General features: G+C 37.4%; 1 protein-coding gene across 2 annotated transcripts in view; it reads left to right on the top strand.

Moving 5' to 3' along the window:
* CPNE4 (copine 4) overlaps positions 1–15765 on the top strand; it is a 258564-nt gene that overhangs the window by 210604 nt on the left and 32195 nt on the right. For both annotated transcript variants that reach the window (XM_086741597.1, XM_086741598.1), the window contains 2 exons: positions 436–495; positions 6187–6320. In XM_086741597.1, the coding sequence (XP_086597723.1) occupies positions 436–495; positions 6187–6320 (194 nt within the window). The remainder of the gene's footprint in view (positions 1–435; positions 496–6186; positions 6321–15765) is intronic.

The following is a 15765-nucleotide window of genomic DNA, read 5'->3' as shown; positions in this document are numbered from 1 at the left end:
ACTGTACCCAACTCTCCTCTTTCATTTCTCTTGCCCTATCCCTGCTATTTTGCAATGGAGTAGGCAGTACTAAACTCTTACACGTACAGGCTTGCCAATTGGCCTTTTGTGTGTTTCCTTTCTAATCCTTGCATAATTTCTAAAAAATTGCTCTTTTTCCTCCTAAACCAATAGCAAAGTTTCTGCTGTCTTCCCACTAAGAAGGAGCAGAGCTTGGTTCTATTTTTTATGTGAATTTTCCCTTCTGTAGTTTTAGAATTTTGATATTTTCTCTGTTTACATTTTTGTTTCTGTTTCAAACTATACTTAACACTTTCTTCCTTTACCTTATTTTTAATTAGTCTCTTCCCTCCTTCCAATTTACTTTTTTCACGCAGTTTTCTGATGTTTTAGCAAAACACAGCTAATTTGAATGTCTTGCTTTCTTGTCTGCAGATCCACAAGATGCATTCGTTCTTAGATTATATCATGGGAGGCTGCCAAATACAGTTTACAGTAAGTGTCTTACTTCTCTAACTTGTTTTAAAGAAAGGGAATCCCCTTAGATACTGACTCATTACTTCCAAGGAGAAATTATTCTTACATGAAATTCCTTGGTAAATTATTAAGGTCTTCTTGCAAAATGTATTAACCCTGGAAACTAAAACTATTCTAATGCAGTAAGGTTTTTCTTGCACAGGCTGATTTACTTTTATCTTTTGCAGCAATTACAATCATGTTGCAAAAACTGAAGACAACTTAATAGAGGGGTGAGAAGCTCAGCTGATGGAGTCCCATCAATTCCATCTGAGCTACCTCCAGTCCCAAAAGCTGATGAATTGAATTAGCCCCTGTGACAGTGCTTACTGACCTTTGGCTTTTGAGCTTCATTTTGCTCACAAGAATTTCAAATAAATTCCCTTGCTGGGACTGTGTCATGGTGGGGGGGAAGGGGAGGGGTCCTCTCTCCTGCCTTTAGCTACATAAATATTAGATGTCCTTTTCCTCAGTCCTATATGCCACTCTTCTTTTCCAGAATGAGTCCTCCATTAAAGTAAGTTGTTTCCCCTCTATGGTGCCGTACAGAAAGTCACTGGCAGAGAGATAGTCCAGCCAGGGACCTCTCTCTGTCAGTCTCCAGTAAATACTAGGGTACGTGCTGATGTTTCATACCTCAGCAATAACTACCAACAGTCAGATGGCACTACAGAGGGACAAGTTTGTGATTTAGAGCGGATTCAGAAACTATTCAGTTCAAGGAACAAGGGAGAAAATGATTTGCGGAGCTTTCCATAAACAGAAATACAATATTTTGCATTTCCAAATAATAATTTTTAGAAACATTTAGTGCTGTGTGGTTTTGATTTTTTTGTTTTTTGTTTTTTGAACCTGGGAAATAAAATAAATTAAAATAAAATAATGTATCAATATTTCCCACAGCACAGGAATACAGATTGTGGCTCAGTTCCAGTCTGGCTATGTGACTTCTAATTGTATGTCAGTTACAGGGGTAAAATCTAATGCTCCAAGGTAATATTCTTCTTCTGAAGATATTTTATTCTCCTGTAGCACCCTGCCCTGTTTCTACTCCAGATATCAAGTATCAGACATCAGATGCTACTGAAATGTTCCATTTAACTTTTTCCATACAAGCCTTAATTTTCCCCAAAGATTTTATCCTAACAGAAAGTTTCAGCAACAGCAGCAGCTCTAAACAGTTGCAGATTGTCTTCTTGTGTACGAATCATCTTTTTGAGGTGTAAAACAAGCACTTTGCCAGCACACCTCACAAACTCATTAGATAACACCCAGAACTGGGTGTTAACCCTGTTTCTGGTTTTGAAGGAAATGCCTACTGTAGTAGGCAAAGATCTCTATAGTTGTCTTCCATCAAGCAAAGCATCCTGTGTAGCTACCTCTCCACCTTACCTGTCTTCTTCTTCTATTTTGCCCACGTCTGCAATGCCCATTTCTCCTCCAAATCTGAAACTTACCAATCCCTGGAAGCCGCTTTAATTTATCTTTCCTGGCATATCCTCCCTAAAAATATGACAGGAAGAACTCAATTGTCAAATGTGTTCAAGGTCATTAGGAGAAAGACAGCAATGTCTTTAAGTAATACTTTAAAAGCTTTTCTAATCAGAGTGGGTGCTTAAGCATGCGAGGACTGGTTAATATGCATTTCCCACAACTCTAGCTCAAGCACAGGAGCACTATAACCATTAGAAAGTGTCTAGGGATATATATATTATTATGTTACAGCTATGCTTGTCAAACTCTTTTTGATTCCTCCTAAATGTTTTCCAATGCAAGAGCAAGTCCTTACACAGTGCACTGAAGGACTGTGGCAATTTGCTTGTCTTTTATTTACGTGTTGCAAATTTCCTGTTAGTAGGCTGTGAACCACAAGTTGAAAACTACCATGTTAAAATGTGTGAAAATGGATAGTATTGCTTCTACTGTATTTTACTCTTTTAATAATACATTTTGCTGAAATGAAACAGAACCATTGATTATAGGAAACTTAGGTAAACTCATCTGCAAGAATGGCCAGTGAGGACATAAAGGAAATGAAAGGTCCATCACACTGTGAACCGCAGAGATCCCTGAATGACTGCTTACCTCAGTGGTAAATCCACCAGCTACAGTATTGTGTAAACTCATCACTACGAGTTTTCAACCTACATGGACTCAGGGGAAGCCGTTGTGGATGTCTCTGTGCCTATAGCTCTGTTCATGCGTAACCTAGTGATTCTAAAAGATTGTCACAAGCTGACTCTCCGCATTATTTTACTTCCTCCTCCCTTAGTTGCAGTAGTCCCCAGTGTTGGTAGCACAGACTGGTTGTGAGATCTGTTACTGTTTATCAGAGATTCTCCGGTGGGCACTGAAGCATGAGAGTGCAGCCTACAGGGGAGATATTCAGTGCTCGCTTGCTTTCTGTAAACATCATATAATCTCCTTTTCACATAGTCCTAATCTGGTTAATTCAGATCACTGAACTAAGAGGGGGCCTATTCCTTCCACCTTCCTAGATTTCCATTTATTTTAACTGGAATGAATCTGGAATTGTTTGAAACTCTCCTGGTACATGTATTGTTGTTGTTGTCTCAATATTAATGACATTTCTATTGAATTCATGCTGTGTGCAGGCAGTACGATACAACTGTGATTTGAAAGGGCACTTGCTGAGGGAGGGAAACTAGGATGCTAAGCACACATTTGATAACAAAAAGCTGTACTATGATGTACCTGCTAATTTAAGGCACTAATGAAGGCTTTGGTAACATCATGCTGTGTGTTCTTGGGATACTTTGTACATCTATTGTAGGAGCATAGTTTGTAGTTAGAAGGAATGTCTCTGAAAGACGAAAGTAAACTTTTCCTTCACTTTAAAACCATTTATTAAGAAGCTTTCATCTATAGAGATCAATAGTGCTGATTCCAGTCTGCTATTTTTATGCACTGCTTATTGCAAAACGCTGTATCTCTTATCAGACAGTGTTCCCTGCTGCAGAAGAAATGTTCAGAAGTCAGCAGTGCAAATGGGTCTGTAGTCAGAGGACATTTTCATCACTTTAGGAAATACAGCAGAAAGGATGTGTAACATGCATAAAAGGAACAGTAATAGAAAGATATATTGGACAGATTCTCTCTCAGGCAGGTCACAGTATTGGGCAGGCTGATTCATTGCTGACAGATCTAGCAGGAGATCCAAGCTATGTAGGATGTTTTCAGTGCAATGAAAATCATCCTTTCACAAGACTGAGGAAAAAAAGCCCTAAGAGTGTAATTATTGCTATGTTCTTACTTAGCTTTGGGAAGATGACTGGTACATTGGAATTGATACATTTAAAGAAACACTGATAAAAATAAAATGTACGTCCTGTGAGAAAGATTCCTACTTTGCTGCCCAAAACATGAGTGCAGTTGTGATATTAGCCTGACTTCTGTGGTACGTTATTAACTTAGTTTTGCAATCCTTGTCCTATGTATTTGCACAAGACCTTGGTACTGATGGGTAATGCTAAAGTGTGTGTTTTTATTTTGGAACCATGGCAAGTAACAGCGGTCATCTTTCTTAAAAGTCCTCCCCTTGGGAGTCAAACAGAGATTTGGATCAAAGTCAAGCACACTGCATCCAAGTACAAATATTCATAAAGGCTTCATCATAACAAATTAGGATTTTTTTTTGCTTATCAGCAGATCTCTACTGGTTCTGAGGAGGGTCTTTTTCTTTCCCAAACACTAGCCATAGACATTTTTCCAAACTCATGAAACTCACTGCTTATTCCTACACTGTGCTCTTGTTTTCAGTTAAAAAGCATTTAGCTGTGGCTAGCAGACATGAAGGAAGATTTGTCCAGTTCTGTCTGATGTGTCACTTGAGTCTTGTTAATGTCTGTTTTGAGATCATCAGTAACAATTTTACAGGAATGCCATTGTTTTGTACATTTTTGTATTTTCTACAATCAGAACAAAAAATTAAGATTAAATTAATATCAAAGAAAATACATATCTTTTTAAGAAAATATGCACACCTTGGCTAAGATTTTTTTAAAATAAGTGTCCCAAAACCAAGCTAATCCATTCAGGTATCTACGGCATTACCTTAGGTTTGACAAACCACTAGTGTTTCTTTCTTCCTCAGTTACATACATGCATGCAAATGAGAATATGGGAGGTTTCCCATTGATTATTCAAGTTAAATCAAGCTATCATTTTTGGAAAAAGATCTATGTGGAAAACAGACTCGCTGCTTTGGTACATGAACAGTGACTAGGGAAGCAGAGGTGAAAGACTACTTCATTTGCAAGCCAAATTAAGCTCATATCTCCTGACTGAAATGTGGTGAGGTGCCAGGGATTCACAGTTGATCAAGGCGACAAAGGTATTTCCAAGCTAACTGGAGCCCAGTGAAAAATATTTTTCTTCAGCTAACAGTTAGAGGTGGAAAATCAGAAACAGTGGGGAAAACCCATGTTCGATTGACCCCATATGGTTAATTTTAATTTTTAATTTTTAGCAACAAAAAAATAAGTTTCAGGAGGACTGTGTCATTTTTTAAAGGGAGAATGAAAATGTCATGTTTCATTTTCATTTTATAGCTGCATAAAATAGTCTTCCCTGTGCCAAGCAGCAGCTGTAGCTGGGGAAGCTGCATATTCTCAGGGGCAAGCTGGAACTTCAAAGTTCTTTTTTCAGCTTTCAGCAAGACCCAGTGTTAACTGCACTGTAAAACTGAAAACTGAACTCTGTGCATTTGTCTATTGAATATCCAGGTATAACAGGTTTTTTGGAGGAAGACATCATTGGACAAAATCATAAGGGAGTTTGTGAATGGCTTTGAACCCTCTATTAGACCCTTTGGGTTTCTTATTGCTCCTTTTTGCAACTCCTGGAAAGCAGCATCACAAATTCAGAAGAGGGCTTTCTGGTCCATGAAAGTCATATCACAGGAAGATGCATGCCACAGGATATCTCCAGTGAGAAGTATAAAGAGCATTTTGAAAGGGAGAAATGAATTTTAAGTAATATTTGCTTTCGCGTTGAATGCTTCCCACAATCTTCTGTAAGCCTTTTGAACACAAAAATCTGTGCAGGATTCAAGCTTTATTTTTACCTTGCAGCTCGCCTTTAAGCTTGCTATCATCTGTGAAATTGAGAGGGTTAATTATTTAATGCTTAATGTTTTGAAGATAAAAAATACCAGACAGGCAGTATCTACTACTATTACTACAGCCACAGTAAGGTTTAAAATAACTCAGAAGTGTTCCTATCTGGAGTTTTAATTTATAGTATTAGTAGGACTTTTAACTCTCTCAGGACATTTTTGCTGCAAAGCTTTTATGTCCTGAACATCACCTGAGCTGGAATAATTTAATTAAGTATGAGAACCTAGAGATAGTTAATTTGATTCATTTATTTTAGAACATAATTTTCCACATGGAATAATAATACAGTTCATTTTTTCCTAATTATGCCATTTTAGTTTCATTATCTCATATTTTATTAGCTACCATTTACTTTTAAAGATATTTATTGATACTATCCTAATTCAAATTTGATGAATTACACTGTGAAATAACCTTTGCTTTAAGGTTGCAGTTTATACAGAAAACTATGTCTGGTAAATATATATGGTCGGTGTGGGTATACTTATGCCCAGAAGAGCTCCACAACATATTGACTTTTCTTCTTTTCCAGGTAGCTATAGATTTCACTGCATCAAATGGTGATCCTAGAAACAGCTGCTCACTGCACTACATCCATCCCTATCAACCCAATGAGTACTTGAAAGCATTGGTAGCTGTTGGGGAGATCTGCCAAGACTATGACAGGTAAATAACCACATTTGATAACAGATTTGTCTTTAGAAAGTGTTTTCACAGTGTGAAATCAATGACTGCCTGCTGCCAGCTGCAGTAGCTCCATGTTTAGTTACTTAAGAGAAATGATTGCATGTCAGAAAGACTAGTTTACCTTAAAACGCTTTTGGGAGTCATAGTGGGTTTAGATTAGCTTCACAGTAATGAAAGGCCCAGTTCTTGGCTGTTTGACTGGTATGTGTTTTAAGTTTCAGGTTTATATTCACCTATCAAAATTGCATCTTTGAGTGGATTTTTCATGAGCATTAAACTTGAAGCCTGTTTTGCAGATGCTGATAGCATCCTTTCTGATACACTTGGGAGTTTGGTTCTGTCCCATCCTACAGAAATGTGTTCCCAGAATGTGTTTGAAACTGAATTTGTAGTTGCCTAAACTGCTTAGAGGCCATGTCTATTCTTAGAAGTAAATGTGTGGTCTTTTTCACTTTTCTCCTGGCCTGTGGGATACTACAGTCTCTTGTAAAATAAACATTGAAAGATAGTGATAATGTGTGCACACAACATGCCTTTAAATAAATAAACAAATGCAAGGAATTGGGCCAAATATGTTTTCGTTACATTATGTACTTCTGTTGCTTTCAAATAGGCTGCCTGCTTCTATCAAATTAATTGCCCATTATTAATCTAATTACCAAGTGCATTTCCTTTAAATGTTCTTTCTTTGTTGATGAGGCATAGTATCTTACACAATTACTCTTTCTAATCTTTGCACATGTAATAGACATCCACCCACCACTTTTTTATATGTAAATACCAGATCTCAAAAAAAAAAGAGTATTTCCAGTCGAATTTGAATTTTACTTTCTGTATAAATTGTAGAGTGACTTAATGCTGTGGTTTGCGTGTTACATATCACATATACCAATTAGCCTGCTCAGAGGCTTCCATTTGCATGGTAATGAAATGTCTTCTCAAAAAATAATGAAGAAAATACTGTCCTAATACAATTTCTTTAAGAACTTGATGGTCAAACTTAGTCAATGAGTCTGGGAAAATTAATATTTTTTGTAAGTGAGCTGATAACTCCTCAGTGATTATCCAGTAATTTAATAATTGCTAGCAATAATTCAGAGGATTGATATACTTCAAAGTAGAGAAAGGAATAAAAAGGGCTGGTTTATGCACACATATTTTTTTGTTTTATCAATTAAGGTGTATTTTTTCAAGAAAATGAAGTAGTTTGTACTGTTTGAAGTAGTTAAGTGGCACAGTCCCTCCTGTACAGAGATATTAATGCCAAGTCAGGATCCTTCTCTCAATATAGCATATTCCAATCAGTACAAAAAATAATGGCCAGTCCTTTTTAAAATGAAATCATCAGCATCATTCAGTTCTATTGTGCTGCAGAAAATGCCTATTGATGCTCATCAGCACACCTAAGGTTGTATGAGCTATGGACTAGGGCTGAACAACAGCCAGACTTTCTTTTCCCAGGGAAATGTGAAACGCACCTTTCTGGCATATGTTTGACCTGTACATGCTCTCAAATTGCAACACTATAGATATATTCCCATGGGCAAGTTGCTTCAACATGGTCAGTGCTTTCTGATCAAAATGTCAAGTGAGAACCTTTTCTTTATACTTGCACGTTTTGAATCCAGCAAACTGAAAACTTGTAATTTCTCTAAAGAAGAAAAGCAATTAGGAGGAGCAAACCTTCGCACAAAATAATCTGCAGGTTCTACATAGGAATGCTTTTTGTGTTTGTGTGCAGCCTTGAGACATATGAGCATATACAACTCATAAACCAAATCTTCCATGTATACACTTTTTAAAAAAGAGTTTCAAATTCAGTTACAAATCCAAAATGTGGCACAGATCAGCAACTGCTCCAGTGAGTCCAGTTATGCTTCAAATACTAGAGCAGAGTTTCTATTTCCAGGTTAAGATCAGCCAGAAGTGAAAAGAGAGGGACCCACTGAACCTAAGGGCTGTTTAGTGTCACCATTTGCATAGTGGCGTGTCTTTATTAACATTAAAATACAAGCCCTTACCTGAAGTTTTATAGTTTGTACCCATCAATTATCTCAAATAGACAGACCTGGCTGATTTCAATCCAAACCAAGGAAAATTGAGTGGTTTTCTTTGGGTGTCAGGATTAATGTAGTTACATCAAATGAAAGAATAGTTGGAATAAAGTAAAATCTGTTGCATGCAATGCTTTTTGCATTCCAATAGCACAGCTGTTGAATGCTAAGTACTTTTGCTACACTTATGTACCAAAAGATTGCTTTTGTATATTTGCAAAAAAAAAAAAAAAAAAAAAAGCCTATGGCTATTACTTAACATACTTCTGTAACTGGAAACATTCACACATTCACATTCATTTGTCATTTATGAGGAATTGGATTGGCAAGTAATATATAGAGAGACTACACTCAAAAGCCAAATTTTTTTTTAATATACTCTAGTTAGTTCTGTCGATCAAGCCAAATCTTCTCATAATATACGTTTCTGTACATATCAGCCTAACATAATGCATCCCTAAGTAATTAATGCTCCAAATTCAGTGCTGGCTCACATCCCTTGATACAGTGGAATAATCCCTGCTCATCCAAAAGCCCACATTTATCTGTATGATTCAGAGATTCCTGAAACAGTTAAATGAATAGTGCCGTTCTGCATAGTTAAGCGTGAAAGAATAAGATTCACTCTTTCATCAGCAATATTCAGAGAATGAGAAACAGACTTTGATTATTACCGTGACTGTAGAAATGCTGCAGTCCTGTAGGAATAGGCCAATCTGATAATGGTATGGGAAATGGAAGAGCTATTCACCTGCACAAAAGACTTAATACTTTATCTACATAGTGGAATTTTTTCAGGCTATAACAACATTTGTCGTAAGAGAGAACATAAAGTTTGTGTGTGATATAATCAGTGGCTAAGTAAGAGCAGCAATGGATCATAAAGGAAGGAAAAACATTCATTAGTTTTAAGGAATTAGGCTCTAAAATGTAGTTTGAAATACTAGAAAGAGGAAAACACATTAAAAACATTCTTTAAAATATTTGGTGAAATGAACAGACAACTCCATGGAGAAGAATTTATTTTAAAATAAATGACTCATGAATGTTTAAAGATGACCTCATGAAGCAGTAAGTGAGAAATATATATTTCAATTTAAACATTTTCTCAAGTTTTCTTTTATATAAAGAATTATGCCACTGGTATAATTTTACCTTGAAATTGAGCAAGTCTACTCCACCTTTTTGTAGCATAGAGAAACAGATTAAAATGCTGAAAAAACATTGGGCACTGAAATGTTTAATATTAAAATGAGGTGCTTCTGTATCATTCCATATTTATTCTTTACCTCAGCAATTTCAGTATTGAGTTCTCTGGATCAGAAGTCAAAACAAGTGGTTTCTGACCGCCAGCAATACAGCCGAGCCAGGATCCTGAAAAATCAGTTGAACTCTACGAAATATGCATATATTCCCTCTACATGTTTTGAACAACAAGTTAGCAAGTGTACTTAAGGCAGATGAGGTTATACCTAGGTCTCTGTGGACCATGGCTGGCTTAGGACTTCTAACCTTCACCAACTCTGAGCAATGGCTTTGGCCACCCTTTTATTTTCAACCCTGGTGGAGACCCTTCAAGAGAATGCTGTTTTCAAAGGATAGATGGCAGGTATCTTTGCCGGTTGAATACTCTGATATGAGAAAAGGCAAAATCATTCGTCAGTCGAAATATCAGACCTGTGAACCAGAGTCTTATGTCATAAAAGCCATGAAACTCTGTAAGTTATATAATAATAATTTTGAATGTGTCCTGTTCTCCATGGCAACTGTTTCCTAAATACTTTTAATTTGTATCACAAAGCTGCCCCCTGCTCAGCATGGAACAATACTGCTTTGTAAGCCAGAGAAGCCAATGGCTAAATTGGGGAATCAGGGAACGTTTCCTTTCCCCTGTGTCCAAACATAAGGTCTGGCCATGTCCTGACTGCAAGTCAGGACCTGACCTACCTCTTCTCCCTTCCCCTTCGCACATCCTGGCTTCTGTTGTTAGGAAACTGAGGCATGTGGTCAAGGAGGAGCTCCTGTGTTCTGCAGGAGGATGTAGCATCTGAATAACAGCAGGGAGACCGCGCCTGTGAGCTGCACAGCGAAACATATCTGCTTTGTGTAGGCAAGAACCAGCACCCAAATAGTACTGGGATGCGCCCTCAGCACCTATGCATGCACATAGACAAGTCTGTTTCCATTATTATAATCTGGAAACAACTGTGAAGACTGGTATCTATAGAAAAAAAAACAAGTACTTTTCCCAAGATGGTGCAGGTGTGCTGTGAACCTCTGATGTAAGCACCTAGCGCTATAGATGTAGACACACATACATATATGTATATACAACTAGAGTTTTAATCTTGTGTGTATAAATATATAGGTATGCATATAATATATAGGTATTATATATACATATATATGTATAACATATATGGTTAACACTTAACCATGCAGTAAAAATTTTATTTCCCTTTTATGCTGTTTTATAGCTTCCCTCTCTGCAGAGCAAAGCCATAAGTCACAATAACAATAGTGCACACAGTTTATTAAAATGACTGGTCCTTTGATCTTAATGATTTGTTTTACCAGGGCTGGAATGCAACCAGCTAGCCATGAGTGTAGCTCATTTTTCATTCTGCAGTGATTGCTGTCTCTGGCAAAGGAAAAAGGGCTGGAATGGGGCTGTAAATAGCTTGTTTGTAAGGATAAATGCTGTTACCTGCACACAGCTAAAGGCTGAAATAGTTCCTAAATGATCTTACATTATTACAGGTTTTAGTGATGATACTGTGAATGAAGCCCATCCCAGGACTTGCAAATCTCCTCCTCAGTTTGAAATCTGATTTCTGCAGTTAGTAGGTTTCCTTTCTCTTCTGCTTATTAAATATCATTATATTACATCAAATATTATCTTTGCATTAAAACTTCTGTTCTGATTCAGCAAAACACTGGAGTCTAATCCCATTGAATTCATTCTGACTCAAGCAAACACTGAAGTATTATGCAAAATATAGATGGTGCTAAGATGGAATTAAGAGTTTTACTGATTTTGAACTTCAGTGTTAATTGTTCACCCCACATGCAAACGTTCAGTGCCTCCCATATACCTAAAGGATCTTCATGATTAATTTTTACACAGCTTTATATTTGTGCATACATTCAGAGTTCTTCAGTGGATTAACACAAAGGGCTCATAAACATGTGAGAAGCAGCTTTTGTGTGGTCAAATAAATATTCTTACTTTGAAAAAGACAAAGGTTAGATGTATTTTATCAAATACTTTTAAGCGTTTGTTGCATTGGATATTTGCGGAACTTCCCAGTCTTGATGGGCCTGTTCTGATTAACATACTCAACTTATGGTTCCATGTGTTTGACCACACAGTTTTGTAAAATGGTGTCATGAAACTGATCTTCATTTTATTTGTATTCAAAATCTATTTCAAAAATCAGTTCTTTATATTTTAAATCTCTTTACCTGTTTATTCACTCTTAAAGGTCCTGCAGATTTTTTTCTTTTTTATTTCCGAGAGCCGTTGAAACACACGGAAGAGAAATTCTACCCATTTCTTGACACTAACGGCCTTTTTGATTTAGGCAATTGGTCTCCTTAAATCTAAATACTCAAGTAGCTCCTTAAAACCGACATTCGTACTGAGATCATATGCTAACAAATAAACTGCTTGTGTAAAACACACTTGTCTACCAACCTTCCTAAAGGCCACTAATGAGCAAAGTATATTATTCCTGCAAAGTACAGGAATTATTTATGTGTAGAGCTGTGTGAAAATTTAAAAACTGGGCCACATTCCACAGAAGATATGAAAGTCCTGAAGTCGGTCTGAGCTTCAACATTATCTTCTGCAATCAGTGAATTGCAGCAGTAGCTGACTAGGTGAAAAAATTCTTCTTCAGTATTTTAGGCCTGAGTGAGTGCATCCACTTTGATTAAAAACCAAATATAAAATCTTCCTTCTCTCATGCAGTAAATAAAGTGCACTTGAAAATTAAGAAGAGAAAAAATTACAGAAGAAAATAAAAAGATCAGGGTTTCCAGTACAGCACATCCCCCCCAACAGTCAATTTAAGTCAGATGAAAGGTCCATCTGTCCCAGAAACACATTTCCTGAGGTGCTCAGCAGAGGGCATTTAGGGAGGAGAAAGAGGACAAGGTACATGTAATGCAGTACATGTTATGGAAGTCATATATAAATCAATGCAATTGGTCCCAAATACAAAGATCAGTATGTACTTAAATGCTGTGTTTTGGATTGAGGCTTTTAGTGGAAAAAAGATCCCAGAGTTTGCACCTTGCTTTACAAATCAGAGTTTCATCCCCAGTGATTACTTAACAGATCACTCATCCTGAAACTACATCTGGGTTTGTGGATGAAGACTCAGAGGGTTACTTCAGCTGAAGGAATCTGAATTAAATACCTTGAGACAATTTTTCCAGACACGAGGAGAAAAGCAGAAACTTGCTTTGGTTGAGATATTGGTATAATAAACTTATTAAAACTGGGGCAAAAGAATGATGCCTATAATAACTGGCACTATATGCAACATTAAATATTTCATGAAATCCCTACATAAAAATATAGATGTTAAAATTTAATCTACCCATGCAGATCAATAAATAAAAATATGCTTAATAATTAAGCATCTCTCTTTATCACTTTAATTACAGAAACCACCTTTTTGGAGGATGCTAAGCAAAAAAAAAAAAGATGATTAGCATATCTAAACAAGTTTAAAAACCATGAGGGGAAAGACGTGAATATTTTTATTTAGTGCTTTAATAGGACCAAATTTGCAAAGAGGTACAACAGAAGAAAAACAGAAAAACAGTAACCTATATAGAAAAACTTGTAGCTTATGTTTATCAATAAGCTTGGGTGTGGGTAAACATATTCTGAAGTGTTTGGATAAGACATGATGAGAACTGCACTGGAAAAAAAGAAAGTGTTAATACTTTTAATCATCAAGCTGAAAATCCTTGGATTTAACTGTTGAGGACCTAGGCTGGCACAATTACATAATATATAGAATCGTAGAATAGTTTGGGTTGGAAGGGACCTTTAAAGCTCATCTAGTCCAACCCCCCTGCAAGGTCCAAGGACATCTCCAACCAGATCAGGTTGCTGCATCCAACCTGGTTGCCATCCAACCTGGCCTTGGATGTTTCCAGGGATGGGGCATCCACCACCTCTCTGGGCAACCTCTTCCAGTGTTCTACAACCCTCATTGTAAAAAATTTCTTTCTTATGTCCATTCTGAATCTACCTCCCTTTATTTTAAAACCATTATCCTTCATCCTATCACAACAGGCCCTGCTAAAGAGTTTCTCCTCATCTTTCCTATAAGCCCCCTTTAGGTACTGGAAGGCCGCTATAAGGTCTCTGCAGAGCCTTCTCTTCTCCAGGCTGAACAGCCCCAACTCTCTCAGCCTGTCCTCATAGCAGAGGTGCTCTAGCTCTTTGATCATCTTCATGGCCCTCCTCTGGACTCACTCCAACAGGTCCACATCCTTCTTATGCTGGGGGCTCCAGAGCTGGATGCAGTACTCCAGGTGGGGTCTCACCAGAGCAGAGTAGAGGGGGAGAATCACCTCCCTCGACCTGCTGGCTACGCTTCTTTTGATGCAGCCCAGGATGTGGTTGGCTTTCTGGGCTGCAAGCACACATTGCCAGCTCATGTTGAGCTTCTATACATACATGTATTTAATATTCGCCTTTGCAGAACCTGTATTTGCAGACTGCTGCCACACAGGGGTTTCTACAATCGCCACTTTATCCCAAGAATCAGTACAGGAGAATTAGTCTAATACAACTTTGTTGGAAAGGTGACTTAGTAAGTTTCTTTTGCATGTGTACATACATATATAATTATATATGTCTGTGTGTGTATATACCTATATTTATGTGTATATATACAAGTATATATCTGCAGCCCCTTTATCTGGGCAGATACTGTCAATTCTCACAGTTCTGCCTTTTCCCTTAGCAAGTTTTAATCTTTATGTCCTCTTAACGCTGCCTCTTCTTCCAGGAACCCAGTTCCTATGCCAGTAGAGCAGTAACGAGCAGTCCCTTCCAAGTTTCTTAGCAAAACAACTGCTTCCTCCACGTGCATTTCAGAGACCTCTGCTGCATTCTGTCAGCTGGCAGATACATCAAAATCTGAACCTTCTGCAAGGCTTTTCTACGTAGTCTTTACTATTTTTCAATTCAGCTTGAAATCTCTTCTGACAAAGAGCTTTGTTCTGTGCAGCAGTTGACACTTCTGTGGAACTTTGCAGACAGGTACCGTTGGGATTTCTCTGTCAGCATTTCCTTCTGAAGAGAATGACTTGAAGTACAAACCTCTACAAGTTTCATTTGAAATTGCATACCACCTACTGCTGTAGAAACTAGACATCTGTGTAAATAAATATTAATAAGTGAATAGGCACAAATAAAGGAGACAGCAATTTTTTTTATTTTCATTTTTTGCCATTTTCACTGATGCCAAATGTGACAGCAGTTTAGTAGCTTCAGTCAACATAACCATTTCCACAATTTCAGAAGCATGAATTTCCTCCTTGCCTTGACAAGGATATAACTATTCTAGTTTTCCACTCCATTATACTGGCATATAGCTGAGAAGCAAATTATTCCCATTTGGAAACCCATCCATTCATAAATGAACATCATGTTCTAAATCTTCTCATGCAAGTTTCCTCCTTTACAGAACGTGGACACCTTTTGCCTGAGTCGGCCTTAACAGGGTATTTGTGGGTCATATTGCTCTCAGTTAAAGCTAGGCAATTCTTGTGAATTAGGTTCCACTTAGGTTCCATCTCCTCCAACATATTGTGAAATTAACCTTGATCAGAGATTCCAAATCAGCAGATGAACAGAGGGTAGTAGCCCATTTCCTCCTGCATATTCAGTGATGCCTAGCTGAATCTTTAGCCATTAGTATATTTTACTTATAATTTTGCTTTAACTTGTTTTGATACTGTTCTTCATTTTGACTTAATGTCATTTTGATTTTGGTAAAATTACATCTACAGCTCATTTGGTCACATTAAATCACAATAGAATCTCTATAGCAGTTTTATCCTGCTCATCCTAGAAAGCTCACTTGTATCTTCAGACCATTTCATGAGAAATTCCTCTCCCAGCACTTCCCTGCATACACATGCCAACACAGACCTGTATTCCCCTCTTCCCAGCAGACTCCTTATAGACAGATATTTTCTGGTAGAAAATTGTTGCAGAGGAAGGTCTTTGACCAACACTTTCCACTGTAATTTGTAAAAAAGAACAAAATTATGTGCATATGTAGGGAAGCTGTTGTTCTTATGGTTGCTTAGTGCAGCACACGCTGAAACTTGAAAGC

The sequence above is a fragment of the Chlamydotis macqueenii genome, chromosome 2 (genome assembly GCF_036417535.1).
Source record: "Chlamydotis macqueenii isolate bChlMac1 chromosome 2, bChlMac1.mat, whole genome shotgun sequence".
Lineage (NCBI taxonomy): Eukaryota > Metazoa > Chordata > Aves > Otidiformes > Otididae > Chlamydotis > Chlamydotis macqueenii.
Note: the sequence above shows the minus strand (reverse complement) of the source record. Positions and strands in the feature narration are given on the sequence as shown.